General features: G+C 48.9%; 1 protein-coding gene across 9 annotated transcripts in view; it reads left to right on the top strand.

Moving 5' to 3' along the window:
- SZRD1 (SUZ RNA binding domain containing 1) overlaps positions 1–20906 on the top strand; it is a 32017-nt gene extending 11111 nt beyond the window's left edge. For 2 of the 9 annotated variants that reach the window (XM_043994799.1, XM_043994797.1), the window contains exons 2-4: positions 14405–14454; positions 16144–16398; positions 17781–20906. In XM_043994799.1, the coding sequence (XP_043850734.1) occupies positions 14405–14454; positions 16144–16398; positions 17781–17883 (408 nt within the window). In that variant the 3' untranslated portion in view covers positions 17884–20906. Of the gene's footprint in view, positions 1–13303; positions 13357–14404; positions 14455–14756; positions 14907–16143; positions 16399–17780 lie in introns of those variants that run through there. The other 7 variants (XM_043994803.1, XM_043994802.1, XM_043994801.1 and 4 more) reach the window with 7 other exon arrangements.
- Positions 20907–22746: the final 1840 nt, after the last annotated feature.

The raw sequence follows: 22746 nt of genomic DNA, 5'->3' as shown, positions 1-22746 counted from the left end.
TGGCTTCCCCGATGGTTCAAGGATATTTTTGATATCCCTCTGCCTCTTCTTTTCCTACAGCCTCTGAGGAGGTCTCATTGAGTGAGCACTGACTTCACAGGCCTCAGCCACCAGCCCTTAGCTAAGACCAACACTGGAATGGTCTGCCCACCCTCCCTTGGGAAGGTTGGGTTTACTTCTGTCTTCCTCTGACCAGAGGATTGACAAGTTAAATGCATTAGAATCCACAGGTGAAATCTTGCTCTTTCTTGGAACTGGCTGCCTGTTTCTTTAAAAACAATTAAAACTGCAACCTGGAGAAGGGCTTGCTAGGTTTTCCTGCAAACATCTGCTCATAACTACTGGATGACAGTGGTGCTGTAATACCAGTGAAATGATGGCTTTCTTTGCTTAAGTTCCCATCAAAAAACAAAAAGCGGTCTTCTTTCCTACTGTCGCTCTGCAGGTGCAGCACTGGGACCTCACTCCTTTGGGCAGAAACAGAACCTTCTCTGTTTAGTCTGTTCAATCAAGTCGAGAACCTCTGAACTACTTGGCCGCTCACCTGAACTTACATTTCACTTGAATAGGTCTGGCCTTCATTTTGTGTATTTCTTCCAAGGTGTTTCGGCTGCCTGTTGTGTTTCCCCTACCCAACAAAGCTCTGCCCACCATTGCCACTGACAGGGGGGAAGAACCAGAAATGGCCCAACATCTTCCCCATCTGTTCTCTCTGGGAGGCACACGGTGTTTTTGATGTGCGTGTGGCAGATTCTGTGCTTTTTGATATGAATCTTGTGGGTTGCCCCTGGTTGAGGTATTGTGCCTTTGCAGTCTCCCTGTATCTGTTTGGCTCTACAAGTCTGGAGCAACCCCAGGTCTAGTCCCAAGTGTTTCCTTGTTTGGAGGAGGGTCTGCCATATTGAAATGACCTGGGCCTCTCCCCAAGTGCTTTACCCTGTGACAGGTGCCCGGGCTTCACCTGGCTGTTGGCTCCCAGCATCTGTCAGGTGGAGAGAGAAGAGGATTAGGAACATTAAATCAGTCACTGAATTCAGTTTCTTCATTTGTAAATGAGGGAGGAGGGAAGTTGAATCAGGTGTTCTTCAAGGTACTGTATGGTTTAGTTTAGAAAAAATGTCTCAGGCAGAGATAACTACTTTTCTTGAAATGGAAGCCTGTTTGTGCCTCCCTACCAAGCCAAATACCATCGGGAGTGATGGTACTGTGCAAAGAGTAGCAGCAGGGGTGCCTAGAAGTTCCCATGAGACAAAATCCATGGCCTCATCTCTCTAGACAGAGGGCACCAGGTACAGATGCCAAGCAAGACAAAGGAAATCAAGGAGCCAAAGGGGATGTACTGGGTATCGCTGAGATTCGATGAGAGGGCCCCAAGTCTGTGTACTAGGGTCAGGAAGTATTCCCATTTTAGGATTGGAATTGAGGAGAGGGAAGCCAGGGTCCCATGACCTAAAGTTCCGCAGAAAAGATCAGAGCGGGAGGGATTAAAGCCATAAAGAGGAAAAGAAAAGGAAAAGGTAGAATTGCCTAAAGAGACTGATGTGGATTCACAGGAATCCCCTCAGCCAGCTGGGCCGATGGAAGCAGGGTTTGGGTGGGTCAGAGGGGTGTCAGGAGGCCCTGTGGATGTATGAGTGTGATGAGGCTGTCGAGGGAAGCTTAAGGGTCACTGCTCCGGTTGGACTGTGAGCCCATCATCCACAGCAGATCTTACTCTGCCAAGGAAAACAACCTTTGGACTGGAAGGGATAGAAAGAAATAAAATGGCCAATAGGGAATTGATACTACGTAGGAATTATCAGTGAAAGAGAGTTGAGAGACCTGGCTTTGTGGAGAATCTGAGAAGTGCTGTGGGCTTGGGAGAGGCGTGATGTGGCTTGGATTGTCCAAAACTGTAGAGAAGGGGTCAGTGAACTCCAGACCAGTGCCCTTGACCTCCATTCCTGGCACAATTTTAGAAAACCTATCATTAAAGGCAGAGTTTAGTGAACATCCAGGACAGCTAAGATGTCTTCCTCAGTAAGGCTGACCTCCCTGCCTCTTTTGATAAGGTCACAGGTACGAAAACTTTGTAGCTGGAGGGTCTGGAGTTCATGTTGTCTGAGGATCCCTGGGAGAAACTTTGGATATTTAACCTGGAGGAGGAGGAAGAGACCATGAGGGCTGTCTGTTTAGCCCTAGAGGACAGAACTAGGAGCAATGAGACAGATCTGGGCTTGGTGGAAGGAAAGACCTGAAATAAACCTGAGCTTTTCCCGGAAGTGGATTGGCCTGCCTCTGCAGGCAGGAGCTTCCTCTTCATTGGAGACCTTCTAGCAGATGGTGAGCAGCCCTTTGTGCCATTAGGGCTTGGACTAGATCAGGGCTCCTTAAACTTTTTCCACTCACCTCTTTTCACCTGAGCCCCGAGATATGTAACCTTTTATTGGTGTGGGGTCATGCCCCACAGTGTAAGAAGTTAGGCACTAGATGGTCTCGGAGGGTCCTTCTAGCTCTCGAGTTCTGATTTGACAGTGCTTTGTGAAGGACATGATCCTCAACAGTGTCCCCAAGTGGCAAAGGTGGCCAGGAAGATGGCGCACCGTCGTCAGCTTTCTCTGAGAGAGAGCACTTCATCTCCAAACTTTAAACTGGGAGGAGGGTCGTTCTTGGCTTTTTGGATGCTGCTTCTGGCTGGGCTGAGGGTGTTTAACTGAGAGGTGTGGGGAGCTTTGCCCTAGTTCTGGGATTTGGCTCTGGCCCTCTACCCCACCAGGCAAAGCAGTGGCTCAGAGGTTATTGTCGAACTGTGGATTACCGATCCCAAATAGTCTTCCCTTCTTGAGCAGGGATCAGGAAATTCTTGGAGCAACTCTGAGGAGAAGAACTGAAGGAAGAGGGGTGATTCTGGGTTTTCCCATCATAGCAGATTCCTTGTTTCTTTAGAATGTCAGGGGCATGGGCAGCTAGGGGGCGCAGTGGAGAAAGCACCGGCCCTGGATTCAGTAGGACCTGAGTTCAAATCCAGCCTCAGGCACTTGACACTTAGTAGCTGTGTGACCCTGGGCAAGTCACTTAACCCTCATTGCCCTGCAAAATAAAACGAAACAGAATGCCAGGGGCTGTATTTTTCATTCCTTGTGGATGCATGCCACCCAGCTCCTGACAAGTCAGACACTAGTTATACTTGGGTTTTCTCTCCAGCAACCAACGTGGGAGGCCTGTTAGTACCAATAAAAATGGAGTTGCTGCTAAAATGATTGCAAATAGACTTCCAAATGCAAATCCTTGTGGCTGATTTGAGGTGAAAGAATATTGTTCTCAGACTCCTCCTGGGACAGATTTAGGAAATAACTAGTCTTTCTCATCTGCACCCCCTTTCTCTTACCTGCCCAAGCCTACACCTGCCTTACTTTGGTAGCATTGAAGCAGAGGAAAAGAGCAGAAAGGACCGACTCGGAGGAGCTTTGGAACTAGACCCTGGGCCTGATTGAAGTGGGGGGGGGGTTCCTAGGCACAGGTATGTGGGAGGAAGTAAGGGGAAGTACAGACATCACCCCCAGCACTTTCTGAGATCCCTTCCAGCTGTGTCATCCTATAGGAACAGGCCCAGAGTCCCTGGTGGTGGGACTATTGGCGGGACACTGGCTCAGGCAGCTGGGGAAGGTCAGACTCAGGAGAACCAGCCAGCTGGCTTAAACGTTGACTGGCCGACTGGGACTGAACTGTGAAGGTGTATCTATCACCTTAGGGCTTTGCTTCCCCTTTGCTCCCTGGTCTTTGGGTACTAAGTGGCATCACTTTGTGAACAGTTCACCACAAGGTGGCCAGCGAGTGGCTGTAGACAAGGTTTTCAGCCCTATCCTTGGGCTTTACTGCTTGTGTGAGTGACCTTGAGCCAACTGACTTCATTCTTTGGGCCTCAGATTCCTCAGGTCTGCTGAGGAGGGCAGAATGTTGAGATTGAAAGCCTCTCTTTGCACTCCAGATCCTCTCCTTTTAATGTAATAACTCTGGGGGATTGATTGCTGTAGCATGTACTTGGGATGCTCAGACTGTGTTTGCTTCTCCCACACTCTTTGACTGTGGCTTCTGTTGGGGGGGGGGCAGGCCTGGGGGAACCTAGCTTCCCTAAGAGCAACTTGAGGAAGTATTCCCTGGAGTAACTCCTCGGGCTGGGGAGTTGAGCTGTGGGGCCCTTGAGCCAAGCCTGCTAATAACATAATGAGAGAAGCAAAGGAAGTCAACCAGGGGCCTTAAAGCTGAGCAGGATGAGGCCTTTCCCACCAGCTTGACTATTTGGAAATCAGGTCTCTTCAGGATGCCCATCTGGACATGAGGGCTGCTAATCGATGTACTTTTAAAAGGGCAAGAAACCCTTTTAAAAACTGAATGAATTAGCCTGGGTTTTGCCTGGCCAGGAAACAGGCCTTGTTACTTAGTAATGAATCCAAGGAGCTCCAGCAATCATGTGCCCTATTTAGGCCGAACCAGGTTTTCTTCTAGATTTGTGGGGTGAGATAAATGGGTAGGGACCTGGTGGAAAAGCTGGTGCCTTCTCTAAGTGATGTTGAGGGTTGGCATCATTGCCCGCAGGCTAGAAATGCACCGGATCCACCGGAAGAGTGATGAGCTTGGCAAACAGTTCCAGAATAAAAACTCTTCAGCTGAGATTTGAATGTTTTTTGTTTTTTTTCCCCTCCTGAAAACCATTCTCTAAAGAGGTGCTAATTGTGATTGGCCTTCCAGATTCAGAAAGAAATTAGCTGTACTTTTTTCCCCCCCAGGGCAATGGGGGTTAAGTGACTTGCACAGGGTCACACAGCTAGTAAGTGTCTGAGGCTGGGTTTGAACTCAGGTCCTCCTGAATCCAAGGCTGGTACCTTATCCACGGCGCCACCTAGCTGCCCCATCGCTGTACTTTTAACTGAGTTTGGAGGGTTTGTCTTTTCTGATCTATCCCAGTGGTCATCATCATAGGTACGAGAGCAGGAAATTAATGATCTGTACCTTTGCTGTTTCTAGTAGCCAGATTCAGTACCCAGGAGACAGCTAAGGCGGATGATGGGGAGTTTGGTACTTAAAGAAATTATATGGTAGACCCTTAAAATTGGGAGAGAAGTCAGAAAATATCCTCTGAAATAGAAGCTCCCCAGGATCAACTCATGTAAGAGATTAACCATTTGTGGAAAAATCCCCCCCAAGTGACACACCCTAGACATACTGCTAATTCTCTTGCTGATGAGCCTGGGGCATTTTCTAAGTCACTGGTGCCCATCCTGCCTACAATCTTATCCTACAGACATCACTTTCATGTAGAAGAAGCTACAGTCTCCTGTTCTCTACCAGGCTATGTTGGGGTGGTAGTAGCTTGCAGTGGCTTGTAAGGGGTATTGGAAAAAGAAACTTGGGCACGACTTGTTGACAGGACAGACTAGAGCCAGGAACCACAGCCATCTGGGGAAATGATGGCCGGCAGCAATATATGAAGTTAGCTGTGCAAAGGATTGCTGCTTCATACCAATAGGTAGCTTTTTGTCTCAATAGAGGAAACTGGGGAAAAATGAGAGCTGCTCCAAACTAGACGAGACTGTGTCAGGACATAAAGTCCCGATCGGGAACATTTCGAGCAGAATCTGAGGGATCGTTTGTCCAGATAGATTGTAAACAGCGTTTTTCCGACTGGTATGACATGGGCTTCTTAGGCCCTTTAATGACTCTGCATACTTTTAAAGTGAGAATTGGTTCATTATCCTGCAGGATCCTGGAGAAGAGAACCACTGTTTCTAGCAGAAATGAATACAGTAATCCAGTGAGCTGAAAGGTATACTTTGTATTAGAGTAGCAATAGGTCATCAGGTCACCTTAGTTTGGGTGAAATATCCCATAGAGCTATTTCTCTCACAGTCATTGCTTACCAAGCAGCCCTCTGATTCACAAGGTGCCTTGATGCTAATGGGAAGGGGGTTCCCTAACTGGTGGATACATGGATGTTAGTCGTTGTAAAGGTACAAATCCTTTTTTGTATTTTGTTGTTGTTTTTTTTTGTTGTTGTTGTGGTTTTGGTTTGGTTTTTTGTGGGGTTTTTTGGTGAGGCAATTGGGGTTAAGTGACTTGCCCAAGGCCACACAGCTAGTAAGTATCAAGTGTCTAAGGTTGGATTTGAACTCAGGTCCTCCTGATTCCAGGGCCGGTGCTCTATTCACTGCACCACCTAGCTGCCCCCTTTTTGTATTTTAATAAAGAAGTATTCTGGTTTTACAATCAGTCTCTTGTGAATGTATTTCCTGATTGTGCTCACCCTTGGGCAACTTGATAAAACACAGTGATTGGACGTGCAAAGCCCAGGACTAAATTTGGGCTGTGTGAGGGATCTCAGCAAAGTTCAGGTGTGTTCTATGAGATTCTCCTCTGAAAATATCCTGCTTAGCCCTGCCTCATTACCCCCCACTTGCCAGAGGAGGGTAATGTAAAGCTCCGAGAACAGGCTGGAACTCCCCTGTTCGTTTTAGAAAATATAGGGGACTGCCACCTGGCTCTCTCTCCCCTTCTCAAATTTCCTCTGTCCCTTCCCCCTAGTTGTGATGGGCTAACAAGATCCTCTGAGGGAGGAGTACCAGCCTCTCTGTGGTCAGGTCTTTGTAAGGGCCTGCATCTTTTCCCCAACATTGAACTACAAGAAAATGGGGCCAGTGGAGTTGTTGAAAAGCTGGTTTACAGTCAGCATTTGACGGTGCTGTACTTTGTGAAATGGATTGGCACCAAGGATGCCGGTCCTTTGGCCTCCTCAGTACCCTGGATGAAGCCATCTGACACAGGCTCACCTGCAGCAGCAGCAGCTTCCTGTAACCATCCAGTTTAAGTGAAGTCATCACTGCCTGGTTGTGTCTTGGCCGTATGGCATCTTGGGATTGGCACTTAGTCCCTTGGACATCTTTTCTTTCTTTCGAAACCAGGGAGCCTTTTAATCCTGCATCTCTCAGTCCCTGAAATGTATAATCTATTTTTTTTTTAAAGTTTACAAAGGTTTTATTGTTTGGGGGGGCAGGGCAATGAGGATTAAGTGACTTGCTCAGGGTCACACAGCTAGTAAGTGTCAAGTGTCTTGAGTCCAGATTTGAATCCAGGGCCAGTGCTTTATCCACTTCACCACCTAGCTGCCCCTGTATAATCTATTTTTATAGGAAGTAGTATTTTCCAAGGAGGCCCTCTGCTTTTAGACAGGGTTAAGCTTTGGGGCAAAGGAAGATAAGAGGGCACTTGGGACACAAAGGCATCTTGGCAGAAAAGGGGGAGTTTGCTGGCAAGGACACAGTTGATGATTAGGCATAAAAGATGCTGTTGGTGTTTTCTGGTCTGGGCCTCTTCAGTTCATTTACTGTTTACTTGGATGACAGCTTCTATATGAAGATGACTCACAGCTGTCAGGAAGAGCTAACAAAGCCATGGAATGATGAGTCAAGATCTCAAATGGTGACTCTTCCTCGCTCTGTGACTGTGGGTGAGTCATATAACTTCTCTGAGCCTCTGCTTCCTGCAAGAGGAAGGGGTTAGACTACATGGCCTCCAGCCACCTTCAAGCGCCATGATTCTATGATTTCTACAAACTTCCCTGACAGATAAATGTGAAGTGCTCTGCAAACTGAGGTTTGGGAGGCATGGCTGAGCCACGCTTGTGAAGATCCGGGCAAGCTCAGAAGAGGTCAGCGTTGTGCCCTGGCAGCCCAGAGAGCAGCTGCATTAGCAGAGGTAGTAGAAGGTCCACAGCAAGGGAGGTGCTTTGTCTCATGGCCATCTGCCTCACTGAGAGCCTGGCAGGCATGGTCTGTTCACTCCTGCCTTGGTGGAAGAAGACTAGAGCCACTGCACCACGCAAGAAAGAAGAACAGGCTTCGTGTAGATCACTGTGCTGCTGCTGCTGTCACACAGCAGCGGCGGGGCCTGTGGGCCAGCACTGGGTGCAGTGGGGTTGAGGGAAGACTCGTGGAGGCAGATTTTGATTCTCCCCAAGGAAAAACTTAAGTTAAGAGAAGTGTAATTTAAAGACTAATCCCGGCCCCAGAGAGTGCGCCTCACCCCCTTTTCTGCAGACAGGAGGATTGTGGGTGTGAACACTACACATCCCAGTGTGTCGGTGGCTTCCCCTTGTGGAGCTGCTTTCCTCCTCTTTGGTCCAGGGGTGGGAGAGAGGAGGGTGTACTCAGAGATGCAGGCGATGTCAGAACCAGATGTACAGCGACTAGAACGCCCCCAAAGTGGAATGGCCTCTGGTGTGGGCAGAGGCACTGTCCCCTTGGTTCCATGGGACTTCGATCACACCCCGCGGCTCTCCAACACTGCTGTACTGGTGAGATGCCCCCTCGGATGGGCAGCGCCAGGAAGGGAAACATACCCTCGAGGAATGAATAGACTCCCAAACCAGCAGCTGCTAAGTTTGTGTCGCCCCTTGGGTTTTCCTGGGCCACCTGGGCTTGTTGTCAAGAGGGGTTTTTAAAGTGTGTTTGGGCATCATCATTGGGGAAACTTGGGAAAGTTTTGGCTTCATTCATTCCTTCAAAGTAGGAGTTGTCAGGAGTGTCCTGGTTAGAGGAAAAGTTCAGGGTGAACTGCTGCCCAGGGACAATAAAAGTGTGGGGGGGGGCTGAGCACTCTGCAGTTCCCAGGGGCTGCTCAGGTGGCGTAGTCTACATTTGGTCGTGGTGGAGCACACTTTCCGGCTGCTTGCCAGTCAAGCAGGCTCTGACTCCGAATGGGATTGGCAGCCTCCTTACTGCCAGGTACTAGACAGGAATTGGTTCTGAAAGAAAGCTCTTGAGGGACCAGGGACAAGACCTGGCGATCAGTCTGGAAGGCCTTTTAGAGGATGATGGGAAGGGGCAGCTAGGTGGCGCAGTGGATAGAGCACTGGCCCTGGAGTCAGGAGGACTTGAGTTCAAATCCAGCCTCAAGTTCGTTACACTAGCTATGTGACCCTGGGCAAGTCACTTAACCTCAATTGCACACACACACACAACTATGTAGAGGATGGTGGAGAGAAAGCCCTTTATCACTAGAAGATTCTACAAGCACCTGTGACATGTAGGACAGTCCTTGGTACCCTGGTTGTATTCCGTGTTGGTGGTGGAAACCCCACATATTCTACTTCCCGTTACAGTTTTCATCTTGACAGCATTCTTTCCATGCCTATGACTTAACCTGCTATATGATGGGGCTCTTCTATCCCTACCCACACAAAGCTTGGGCTGGAAGCATACACACAGTAGTTTGCTATCCTTAGGGAAGGATGCTAAGCTAGGTTTTAAAGATGTTGCCAATCCTTCCAACTCAGTTATTTTACTTCCTTTATCTCCAACCCCTTTCAATTGTCCATCTTTTAAGTCTTGCCATAATCTAAAGCTCTAAAACTTTCCCCTCTGACCATAGTCTCTTCTTCTGCTTCTTTCACTGAGTTTGCTCATCTTCCTCGTGACCTGCAGTCCTCCTATTATTCCTTATCTCCTAGTGCTTCACCCTCATTCTGATTTGTACTTTCTTCCTTATCCACTTTAGACCTGTTAAGTCATTTTAGCAAGCACTAAGCCACTCCCATAGAATTTTATGCCCCTTTTGTCACTTATTCTGCCTTGCTGATGCCTGCACTGGACAACCTTCAGCACTTACTACCTCTGCTCCAGTTCCCAATCTGTTAAAAATTTTTGGAGACAGTCCCCAAAGGGCTCGTTGGTCCTACCAATGAACTGGGCTCTAAGTGCATGGTGTTTAACCTCAGGTGGGCTCCTCTTCAGCTTTGCAAGTCTTACATTGACCTCTCGGTTCCTCCTTATGTTCCATGCAGGGAACCAGCCACATCTTTCCAATTCCTTGGGTTCCCAACTAGGGGTAAGATCCAAGGGCACTTCAGTCTCCTTGTTCTTGGTAGATGAACTGACCAACCCCTACTCGGCTGAGAAAACCCACGCCATCTGTTTGGGCTCCTTTGGCCTCATTTCCTGCCTCAGAATCTTTTCATCTTTAACCAGCTCCTACTCACTTTCCAAGGTCAAATGTGTTCGTGGTGCCATCTCCTCCTGTCACTTTCAAAGCCTTGTTTAATCAATCATCCCTTCTCTTATTCTCCACTGGCTTGCTTACTGGTTCATTCTCTTGCTTACAAACACACTCAGGTCTTCCCATGTCTTTAAAAAACAAAACAAAACAGCCAAATGGCTTTTCCTCTGCCTGGCCACTTTCTTAAACTCACCACGAAATTTTGTGAGAGTGATCTATAATCGGGGGCAGCTAGGTGGCGCAGTGGATAAAGCACCGGCCTTGAATTCAGGAGGATCTGAGTTCAAATTCAGCCCCAGACACTTGATACTAGCTGTGTGACTCTGGGCAGGTCACTTAACCCTCATTGCCCTGAAAAAAAAAGAGAGAGTGATCTATAATCCGTGGCTCTCCGTGCTTTATCCAGGTTGCTCAGTCAGCCCCGCCACTAAAATCGCCTTTTTGGAGGTCCATGGATATGCTCTCAGCCTTCCTTGGAGCATTTGGCATTAACTACTGTTGCCACACCCAAACTTTGTCTAAAGCCCCTGATAACCCCCTGCTGAAGTCGCTTCAGCTGGCTTCCCTCCTTCCTCTTGCTCACTAAATGAAAGGCTCCGTCCTCGTGGATACCTTTCCCCAGGCTTTCTTAGCTTGTCCCTCCATCTGCCTCTCTGACTCTGTCATCCCTGGCCAGCACCCTGGCTCAGACTAACTATTGCATTTGCCTCCTGATCTCACTCCCTGCCTCCTCTCCCCCATTTCCAGTTTGTCCTCCAAGAGGCACTGAGTACCTCGCTGACCCAGTCCCTGGCTTCCAGAAGCTTCAGTGGGCATTGTTGGTCCTTTCCAGGCGAAACCACCAGCACCCCTTAAAAGCTGCTTCCAACCTCTCCTTCCTTGTATTGCTTCCCCTCTTACAAACTGTATCTCTCAGCTCTTCTCTATATTGGGCCTCTTAGGTGCTTCCTGCCTCGGTGCCTTTGTCTGGGGATTCCTAGCCCCATCCAAGTTTCAGCTCAGATCTTCTGACCTCCCCACATAGGCTCAAGGCCCCTGTTTCTGGCCTGATTTTCTTGCCAATAATATCCTGTAGTTCCAGGGTTTTGTCTTTTTGGTAGTAGTAGTTCTCCAAGTGTGGTCCAGGGACCTCTGGGGAGCCTTTCCGGGAATCCACAAGGCCAACAACACTTCTATAATAATATTAAGATGTTTTAATTTATAATGTGGTAGCTATTGATAACCCACATAAACAAAAGCTCTTCAGTGTGTCAGCAATACTTTCTTAAGAATATAAAGGATTAGGGGGCAGCTAGGTGGAGCAGTGGATAAAGCACCAACCCTGGATTCAAGAGGACCTGAGTTCAAATGTGGCCTCAGACACTTGACACTTACTGGCTGTGTGACCCTGGGCAAGTCACTTAACCCTCATTGCCCTGCCAAGAAAAAAGAATATAAAGGATTCCTGAAACCAAGAGTTTAAGAAGCACTGCTCTCGGGGGCAGCTAGGTGGCGCAGTGGATAGAGCACTGGCCTTGGATTCAGGAGTACCTGAGTTCAAATCCGGCCTCAGACACTTGATACTTACTAGGTGTGTGACCCTGGGCAAGTCACTTAACCCCCATTGCCCCTCGCAAAAAAAAAAAAAAAGTGTGCTCTCTGGATAACTCCCCTCCTGATCTCCAAGCACCACCATTCTTTTGTTCTTTTTGTTTTGCGGGGCAGTGAGGGTTAAGTGACTTGCCCAGGGTCACACAACTAGTTAAGTGTCAAGTGTCTGAGGCCAGATTTGAACTCAGGTCCTCTTGAATCCAAGGCCAGTGCTCTATCCACTGTGCCATCTAGCTGCCCCTAGGCACCACCATTCGAAGTGCCTCTTGGATGCCATCAAGTCATCCGATTAATTTTGTTTTGACACAGAAACAAAATTAAGGAAACGTGTGCTTTAACTGTAATAATTCGGTGCTAACATCATCCACTGTATTTGATCTGAGTTTTGTTGACAACTCGGAGCCATAACTAGGGCAGAGGAATCAGGCTTTGCCCTAGGGTGCTGAAATGTAGAGGGTGCTAGCAGGTCTTGTCCTTCAAAGTAGCATGGAAGCAATTAAGCCTAGCACCTAGTTGTCAGGAATAAGTAGCTACAGTAGGGAGCTCTCAGCTGCAGCCCACCCCCATCCCTGCCACATTTGACTCTAGGCCTCTGTCATGTCACTTGCCCAGAGCCCCCACCCCCAACATCCAGGCAGTTGTCCAGCTCAGTTTTACCTCTTCCCTTTATCTCACACTAGTCTCTCCCCTTTTTTATATGCATTGTCATTAGCATATAGCTTAGTCCTCCAGTTCTCTCCATTAGTTTCTTATTCCTCTAGTTTAATCAGTCCTTGGACACAATATAAGTGTAATCTTCCTTAAACATAGCTTTGATTTCTTGTCAGTCCCAACTCTCAAACCTCAATGGCTCCCCACTGCCCAAAGGATAAAGTGCAGATACCTCAGGTTAGTATTTAAGACCCTTTTCCCCAAAGCTGGCTCCAACCTGTATTTTCCATCTTTCCATTGGCTCCTTCTTTTAACTATTCCTCCCCCCCCCCCCCCGAGTTTTCCTGCTTCTGAATTTTTGCTTTTCCTGTTCTTTCTCTTTAACATGCCCTCTCTTCCAGCTCCATTATCCCAGCTCTATTTCAATCCCATCCATCCTTTGAGGCCCAGCTTAAAAACAACACCCCACCCCCCCATGGAACTTTCCATCACCCCACAACTGGATGTGATTTCTCTCCTTGAAGCCACGTAAATCTTTGTGTTGATACAGTTCTTTGGGTTGCTTCAAGGGAAAGAATTCTGGGAGTCAAGAGAAACATAGAATCCCTGACTCTGGTAGCTCTGTGACCCTGGCTCGATCATTGAACCTCTCTGAACCTTGTCTTTCCCATCTCTAAGAGGGCAGTAACAACACTCAGACTGCCCCCCTCACCGAGCAAGCCAGAGAGATGGAATATGGTCAGAAGCACTTGTTCGTTTCACGGTCTCTGGCCACCTTTGGCTGTCTGCTTCCATCTGCATTGATGGTCTAATTCCAGGGACAACTAAGTTAATGTACCACACAGTTCTGAGAACAGTCAAGTGCCAGACTCCGAGGGCCTTGCTTCAGCTGATTCTTTAGCACTGCCAGCAGTGGGAGCATTATGAGAGCCAGGCTTGTAACGGGATTGGGAGGTGTTGGCAATTCGGTGGGAAAGAAAGAGATCCGTGCTTATGGAGGCCTTGTGAAGGTGGAGCAGGCAGCAGGGAACTATTGCTGACTCTTGAGTGGACAGGTGACTGTGAACCATGTCTGCAGATATCTGGGGGGTAGGTAGGGTCTCTGCTATTTTGGCACTTCCTCTATCCCTGCTCTCAGAGCACCCAGTGACCTTAGGTTGGCCTGAAGTCCCTAACTGCAAGGGACCCTCAGCCAAACACCTCCGCGTGAGAAGGCTTATTCTTTTACTTGCTGGATTTCAGCTCTAAGGATTGTGTGCTGTACTTCTACCAGCTCACACTGGGGCTTCTCTCTGTGTGAATAATTGATGGTCCCTGGGAGTATTTGCATTTTAAAAGGCAACTTTTGTTTAACTAAATGAATCTGCTGAGAATTTCTGGCTGCTCCAGGGGCCTGGATTCATTTTTCAGCCAGAAGGGCAGGATGGGAGTTTGTTTTTGTTTTGGGGGGGAATACTGTTTTCTAAAATAGAATTCATTTCATGGTCATGGTTTCCATTTTTAAGTTTCTTTTGTGAAAAATGAAATCATCTTTTCTATCAAGTCTTACTTCCCAGAGTGTCCAGATCAGTGGTGCTTAAGGGTCTTTTTGTATAACGGGGGATAGTGGAAAGAGCAGTAGAGTTGGAGTCAGGAGACCCCGGTTCAAATCCCTGCTCGTGTACTTGATAGTCATCTGGGTATAGGCAAGTGATAGAACTGCTGAGTAAAATGTAAATCCCAGTATTTGCACTAACATGTCACTCAGGGCTGTTCTGAAGAATGCATTTTGTAAACTTTTAAGTGCTGCAGAAATGAGTTAGGAGCAGGCGAGATTCCGTGGTGGCCCAGAGAGAGGAGTGCTTCTGTCCGCCTTCTCTTCTGTGGTGCAAGCTCAGGGGGTGCATGTCGTCCTCATTCTCATACTGGCCTGTTGTCCAGTATGTGCCCCTGGGCCAAGGACCCTGCCGGGGCCTCAGGAATGTGTCACGTAGGGGATCCTTTAGGTCACCTCAGCAACTAGTCAAGCTGCTAGCCAGACAACAGTGACCTGACAGTACTTGACAATATCCTGGATTCTTTTTAAAAGTACAGACAATTAAACTTCTATTTGAGAGCTGTGTTTTTTCCACTTTTTATATACATTTTTTCCCTCTAGGAAATAGACAGACGGTTGGAAAAAAAACTGAAGATCACCCAAAAGGAGAGGTAAGACTACTCTCTGCTCCAGAGGACCCTTGCTCTCTTCTGTTTGAGAGTTGGGCAGTTGCTGCTATTTTTTAGCTGCCCCTGAGGTTTATTAGACTCTAGAGAGCAAACCCTCCCCCTTTTGAGCTGGGAAATAGGGACTTGGGACACTTAGGCATGTCCGGTACCACAGGCGTCCTGGAGGGTCTCGGAACAACTTCTGAGAATCGGGGTGGGGGTCTAGGTTTGAGCGGGAGGACTGGCTTGCAGATGAGGGGAGACGAGACGCCAGCCCGTCATTCTGGTCTGCTTCTGTGCCCTAGCTAAGGCAGGAGAACGCAGCCCAGGGCTGGTCTCCAGCTGGGGAGTGGGCCCCAGTCCTTCTCCAGAGAAGCTCTGTCTGGGATGGTCGGCGCTGCCTCTGCTCTAGCTCTCCTGGCTCCCCACTTCCTTGATCAGACTCCTGGCTCCAGGTCTGTCTGTTTGCTCGTCATGGTGACCGCGCACCACCTCCTCCATTACAGAATGTTTTTCCATGTCATCCCCATGCTTGTGCCAACTCAGCTATGGCAGCAGCTGCCCTCCAGACCCCACCCCTTCCCAGCAGCCGGCGCTGGGCTCTAGGAATAGATTCCCCCCAAGCCAATCTGCTTCTGGAGAAGCCAGCAAACTGTTGTTGGGAGGGTCTCTGTGGGCACTTGGGATTACCTCTGATGAACTTCGTCCTCCTGCCTTAACCCCTTTCCACTCGCTTGTCTCTTCCCTGCCCTGTGGTGTGGCTAGGACCCTCTCTTTCGGAGGCAGTGGGGGCGGAGTGGGGCATTTTGTTGATGCTTCCAAACGTGGCCTTGATGTAGAGGAGGCCTGGCCATGCCCTCCCTGTATTTTTGGGATTCTCCGTAACCTGGGCCCCGCCGCTGTGCAGCTAAGCCAAGCCCATGAGCCCCACTCCCAGAAGCATCGGGGCCATTTTCTCTGGTTGGTCCCTCCGATCTCACAGTGGGGGGGAGGTGCTGCCATGCTGAGCTGTTGTGTTCTTGCAGGGCGACCATGGTCCTCTCTGAGCAAGGAAGCCGGGATTCTTGTTGGAGCAGGCTTGCTCAGAGAGCTGTGTTCAGGGTGTGCATTTTGTAGCTTGGGGGGGGGGGCAAGCAATCACTGAATCACAGAATGTTCAAGTTGCCAGGGGTCCTAGTGGCCATCCAGTTCAACTCCTACCCCCCAAAATCCATACCCCTACATGCTTGACAAGGGGTCCTCCAGCCTTTGCTTGAAGACCACCTGGGAGGGGGGGGCATCTGCTGCCTCCCAAGGTTGCCCATTCTACTACGGGGTACCTTTAAACATGAGGAAATGTTTCCTTCTATTAAGCCTAAATTTGTCTCTTTACAATTTCTCCCTATCGCTCTTAGTCCACTTTGGGGGGGCCAGGTGCCCTGAAGGAGGCAGTGTGGGGAAGCCTCTTGTCCCAGCCTGGCCTGAGTTGCCTTTGGAAGAGACCAGGGGCTTTCGCCTCCCCAAAGCAGTTTCATATGTCTTGGCTGAGTGTTGGCTTGCTATTGGGGGTAGTACCACTTGGTGGTTTGCTCCTTCTCGTCTGAAGCCTGGGCATGGATGTTAGTACCTGGGGTACTTGGAATGGGGGTTCAACATGGTGCCTGACTCTTAATCATATAAGAATTTTGAGGCTACCTTTGCTTTCTCCATCAGCAGGAAATCTACATCTCCTCCCAAAGTGCCCATCGTTATTCAGGACGAAAGCCTTCCCTCAGGACCCCCTCCTCAAATACGGATCCTCAAAAGGCCTACGAGCAACGGGGTTGTCAGTAGCCCCAACTCTACCAGCAGGCCAGCGCTCCCCGTGAAGTCCTTGGCCCAGCGTGAGGCGGAATACGCCGAGGCCCGGAAGCGGATCCTGGGTAGTGCCAGCCCTGAGGAAGAACAAGAGAAACCCATCCTAGACAGGTGAGCCTAGTGTGGGCAGTGTTCTCTCATTTGTGGGCCCCAGAACAGAGGAACCACACTTCAGATGGACATTGTGTGTTCCCTTGTCTCCTGGAGCCTAACAAACCCACAGCTCCATCCAGCTTGACCTTCCAAGGAGCCTGAGAGACAGAAGATCTGGGTTCAGATTCTGGCACCGTTGCTTGTGGCCTGCTTGACTTTGGACAAGCCCTTTCCCCGCTCTGTGCCTTGGTTTTCTCCTCTACAAAATGAGGGTTGAAAGAGAAAGGGGTTTGCCCAGTCACGTACACTGTCAGGGCTCAGTGTAAGAGTGGTTTTGCAGACCCAGGCTTATCTTGGCTATGTGGCACTAGCTTTGGGGTGCAGTCTGCTTGCAATGAGGTGACCTCTGAAGGTCAGGGGCTACCTTCCAAGCACCTGTAGTGTCCCTTCATAGCCTATTCTGTATCTGGCCCCCAACAATTAAGCCCTTTTAAAAAACTCTTTCTTTTTCTTGACTGTGCTCTCTGGAAAGAAGGCAACATATAGTGAAAAGAGCCCTGGGTTTGTCTAGTTCTGCCCTGTTAGGCACATGCTGCCATTACTCCTCCCTCCCCCGGGGCTTCCCTTCTCTTGTCTCCACTGTGAGCTTGAAGGGGTCCGAGTAATTGGGTTCCGAGGCACCAGTCTTCAGGTCCTTCTCACCTGCAGCGCTTACTAGCATTTCTTCTAAAGAATCTCCAGGGAGAGAGGCTTTGTGTCTTGGTTCTTCTAGAATTTAAGTTACAACCATGGCCAGTCCCTGGAGCCCCTCACCTCTTTGTGACTTTGTGGGCATGGTCCTCTTCCCTTGTGCTTCACTTCATCAGAGCCTGATCTGTCTTGATGCAAAGAGGTTCGGGTTTCTACCTTGGGGTGAGCATTCTGGGACCTCCCGGAAAGGTGCTTGGCCTCCTTTGTCATTGGGACCTGTTGCTATCTCATTCTAATACTTGGGAGAATTTTCTGGCCCTTTGTCTAGAATGGACTGTTTGACCCAGGGTGTGTGGGCAGGCAGTGGTGTCACCCCCCAGCTTCATCCACAAAGATGACTGGGAAGCCATGAACCAGTGGCTTGGAGGACAGGGCCGCCCCCCCCTCCCCCAATCTCTTGGCAGTAGTTCAGGCCTCCAGGCTTGGTGTCTCAAGCTGCCAAAGGGCCAGTGCAGCCTGTTAATATTCTAAGACATAACTGGGGTTGGGGTGGGGGGTGGGTTGAGGGAGAAAGGAGGGAAGGAGACACCAATGGGGGGGGAGAAGTGGGGTAGGAAATGCGGGGAAGGGGTGGGCACAGACAGTGCCAGGGTGCCTGCGAGTACACACATGCCAAGGATGACTTCCCACTTTGATCTGCTTCCCTTTAGACCGACCAGGATTTCCCAGCCTGAAGACACCAGACAGCCCAATAATGTGATCAGGCAGCCCCTGGGTCCTGATGGTTCACAAGGCTTCAAGCAGCGCAGATAAATGTGGATGCGAGAGGATGCTGCCGCCGCTGCCCCCCCCACCGCCAGGGGCGTCCGCCACGGGCTACACTGTCGTGGCGGACAGCTGGACTTGAGCAGAGGGAACGACCTGATTTACTTGCACTGTGATCCCCTTTGCTCTGCCCACTGTGACCTTGAACCCCATGCACTGTGACCCCCCCAACCCCCTCCTCCCACTGTGATTGGCACATCGACAAGGGCTGTCCCGAGTCGTTGTAAAAGGAGAAGGTGGGGGCATGACTCAGAGCGGAGAGTCAGATGGTGCCACTTGGGGTGAAGCCAGTGCCAGCAATAACAGTTTATCATGCTCATTAATTTGGGATTTCAAAACACAGACGGGAATGCCCCCAAACGTGCATGTCTTCATCACTTAAATAGCAAGTTCCATTTGAAAGAATCCTTTTTTTTTTTTTAACCCCCTCCCCCCTTTTTTTTTCTTTTCTTTTTTTTTTTTCTTTTCTTTTCTTTTTTTTTTTTTGGTTTGTTTCAGAATCTGATTTGCAAGGAAAAGTGCATGGGAGGGGTTTTAGCTGTTAAATGAATTTTCGTTTTAATTGAGAAGGGTAGTTGATAGACTTCTAAAATGTTTCAATGAATTTGCAGAAACATTAACAGATAGGATTTTGGCAAGCTTAGCTTCTTGTTCTCTATTCCTATTGCTGCCCCTAGGAGGGCTGGGGCTTCTCAGGCTCCCATCCCAAAATTGCTTGTCCCCAGCTGAGCCTCATCTCGTTGGGGCCCTTCAATGAGACCAGGTCCGAGAGCTGGGACTGCCAGGAGGCACAGCTAGAATTTGTGGAGGTGGTGAAAGCAGACAGACTTTCCTTCCCTCTCTCCCCAGCCCAGCATTCAGATGGGCTAATTCCAGCCAAGAGTTCAGGGTGAGGGAGGGAGGTTTGTCATGCCCAGGTTTACAAGCAAGGAAAACGAGATTTATTCAGTATTTTGATTTCTTATCCAAGAAAAACATGGAAATGAGTGTGGCTCTGAGGCCTCTGCTGTTAAGCCATCTGCGCGGTGTTGTCAGAGGGTAGCTTGATTTCTCAGCTACAACAAGGTTTGAACTCTTAGGAGCCCAGGGCCTGCTGGCGCTCAGCTGACGGTACCAGGCACGGCTCCGTCTAGGAGTCATTGCTTTGGGGACTAAGTGTACCGAGTAACATTGAAAAGAAGCCTCCGGCCATGCATTGGTTGGTGATGACCGACCGGTTCCCTCTAGGTCGGAGCTACAGTGTTCCCTCACCCCGGCCAGATGGCCAGCCTTCCAAAGCAGGGGCCGGAGGAGGGTGGTCCACCTCCTGTCTGGATTCTGGAAATTCAGCTTGGCCCCCTAGACCGGGGCAGAGGAAGCAAGGCTTGCCTAAAGGAGCTTCCTCCTGGGTATGTGAGGTGTGCGTGCTGCCTCTACACTGTGGACATGTCTGCCTTTCTCCTCAGTACCCATCTACTCTCTTCTACTGCACTGATTCTTCCTACGACTTAGTTATAGCCAATTCCCGCTTCTGATTTAACTGACAAGTTTCCAAGGGATTGGGAGATTGCCTTTCACAGGTAGCACGTGTGTACTGCCAAGCCATATTTAGACCCAGTACGGCAGGTCAAGTTTGCCTTGCCTTGTCTCAGTGGTGGCGTGTGTGCTGTCTCTGCTGTCTTGTCTATCCCTGACCTGCCGTGGGGTCAGGCCCGGCAGGGGGAAAGGGCTACAATGAGGAGACGGTCACTGCCTGCCCCACAGCGAGGGTCTTGTGGGTTGACCCCGAGGAGGAGCGGTGCCACGGCACGTGAAAGGGACGTGATTACCGTCGGCCCATAAAAGTGGCATCGGATCCCCTCCGTTCCCAGGGAATACCTCCAGGAGGAGCAGGGGTGAGGGGACTCCTGCTCTCCTTAGTTCTGACCCACTCGCTTGAGTGCACAGTCTACACAACTCAGTTGGCCCTAAAAGAGTTGGGGCAGGAACGCCCAAGGCAGGCTCTGGCCCCAGAAGGGACCAGGTGCCTATGCCCAGGCGTGCACATCTCGGGGCCCCAGGAAAGACCTTCCTGGGCCCTTTCTGCAGCATTAAGGGCATGAGGGCAGTGAGAGCCCTCTCTCTCCCTCTTCCCCCCCCCCCCCCCCCCCCCGGCATGGAGCTTAGCCCTCCTTGGTTGAGGGGAGACTCAGCCCCAGTCTGGGCCCCCAGCAGCTCCTGCACCAAGGCTTTGCCTTGATTCCCCAGAGTGGGAAAGGCGAGAGAAGAAAATAGGAAACCTCTATTATGTGTGTGAGTTGTGGGGTGGGGTCAGGGAGATGGGAGGAGGGCTTGGGCTTTCTGTGGTTGTCCACATCTTTCCTAAGTGCATTTCCTTTGGTTCAGTTTTGTTCTGTTTTATTTTTTTATTTTTAAAGTGAGCTGTGGGCTCTGGCTTAAGAAATCCGGGATGGGGGTGGAGGGCAGTAACATGAGGCCGCTGTCCCTTTAGCTACCTGTCCGCGGTAACATCCTCTCCTCCAGCTCCTCTGACCCCATGGGCCAGGCCCGTGACCTCCCGGCTTAACAGCTTCCAATGAGCCACTTCTCCCACATCAGCCTAGCTAACCAAAGGAGCTGGGGGTGCAGGGGCTGGTGATCAGCCCCTCTCAGCCCAGTCAATCAGGGTGCTCCCCACCTGCAGGCAGGAGGCAACACCCCATAAGCCCAGCCCGCCCCTCCCTGGGGGAGCCTTCCTGTTGAGACTAGATAGGTGGGGTCTCACTTGGCCACCCCTGGCCCAGAGGCTTGAGAGACCTCTTGGAACCTTGTTTCTAGTTGTTATGTTTCCCCTGGGGTGAGCCAAGGTCCCCTTGGGTGTGTTCAAGGGAGAAGAGTAGGGGAGGGGGGGAGAGATGCCATATATCCTGCAGTTCTGCCCTGCTGGAAAAGCCGGGCGGCTCCCTGAACTCCCACCCCTCTCCGCGGGTCCCCAAGTCAGCAGATTAAGCATTTTATAAATTGTATTTTAAATAAATGTTTTAAACTTGTCAGAGCCTTGTCACTGGTTTCTTCTATTCTTCAGTTCCCTAATATGAGTTATAACAGTGCTAGTCTTAGGAATCAAGGACTTCTGGGATCAAATCCTAGAGATAGTAGCACTAGCTGTGACCCTGGACGGTTCATTCACTTCCCTTCTGAGTCTCAAGGTCCTCGATATATATTTTTTTTCTTAATCTGTCCCTCCCATGACCACTCCTCTGCATCAGTTCATAGAGGTTTTCCCAGTCTTCTCTAAAAGTGTCCTTCAAAGTGTTTCTGGCATCATTGTATACTACATTGTTTAGCTGCTCCCCAGTAGGACAGTGCCAGGACTTCCAGTTTGGGGCTACCATGAAAAGGAATGCTAGAAGTATTTTTGTGCAGATAAGTCTTTTCCCCTCCTATGATTTCTTTGGGATATGATCTTAGTAGTGACACTGAATTAAAGGAATTGCAAGATGGCTATTTTGAGGGTATAATTATATATTGCTTCCAGGATGGCTGAACTAATTCACAGCCCCACCAGTGCTCTACCAGTGTCCCCATTTTTCCTCAACCTGTCCAACAGTTGTCCTTTTTCTTTTGTCCTATTTGCCATTCTCATAGGTGAGAAGTGGAACCTCAAAGTTGTTTTAATTTGTATTTCTCTCATTAGTGATGTAGAGCATTTAAAACAAAAACATGGCTGTTACCCTCAGTTTCTTCTTTTGAATTTCCTCGTTTGTGAGATGGAAATAACCATCCATCCATCCACCCTGCTTCCAAGTTATGAGGAAAGTGCTTTGTAAACCTTAAGACACTATTATCTCCTGCCTATTCCCTGACAATTTTGTCCATTATTTTTGCATCTCTGCTTTTCATCAAATCAGGTGGGCCTTCACTCCTGTTTATTATAGCCCGTTTGTCCGCTTTTGGCTTCTCTGGCATTGGTGTGAAGCTTCAATGAAAAATCTATGTGTATATGTGTACATATATATATATATATATATATATGTGTGTGTGTGTGTGTATACATATATTTGTAAACCATTATATGTAAAGTATATACACATATCTATCTTTGTATATATGCACCTATACTTTGTAAAATGTGTGTATACATACACATCCCATAGGATTTTGATTCCTGGGAAAATTCTAGAATGTATTTTTGGGGGATAGTTCCTAAATTGTTAAATCAGCAGCATGCTTAATAGCAGATCTCGATTTTAGCAAATGAGGATATCTCTTGGTATCCTTGTGGAAGAAATGGAATGATATGGGCTAGATGATGATACAAGGGGATGAATTCAGAACTTGTTGACTAGCAGTGGCTGGCTCCAAGGTGACGAAAAGGAGGAGGCACCACCCACCCCCACATCCTAGGGATCTTTAATTGGCTTTGTTGTCTTCATTAATGAAAGTGGATCAAAGGATGCATCGTTGTCAAATGTACAGATGACCTCAAATTAGGAGGAATAAAGAACGCATTGAATGACAAGATCCAAAAAGGTCATAACAAGCTGGAAAATTGGGCTAAACATATAAGATGAAATTTAATGTCAGGGTATCCCTTGGGTCCAAGAAGTCACCTCTACAAAGATGAGAACGATTAGGAGGTCTACAGTCTAAAGGGAAATAATTTTTTAAAATAAGAATAAAGTAAAATAACAGACCTCAAATTAGACCATAAGTCTGTAACAATCAAAACTATTCGATACTGTTTTTAAAAATAATCAACAAAAAATAGATAATATAGTTCAGTAAAAATCATCAACAGAACAGACTAGATAAGGAAGAATGAGGAAAATGTGACCACTATAACTCAGTGCTTGGTTAAGTCCAGGAGCAAAAATTATTTGAGGGACTCCA

This window comes from Dromiciops gliroides, chromosome 3, assembly GCF_019393635.1.
Source record: "Dromiciops gliroides isolate mDroGli1 chromosome 3, mDroGli1.pri, whole genome shotgun sequence".
In the NCBI taxonomy this organism is placed as follows: domain Eukaryota; kingdom Metazoa; phylum Chordata; class Mammalia; order Microbiotheria; family Microbiotheriidae; genus Dromiciops; species Dromiciops gliroides.
Note: the sequence above shows the minus strand (reverse complement) of the source record. Positions and strands in the feature narration are given on the sequence as shown.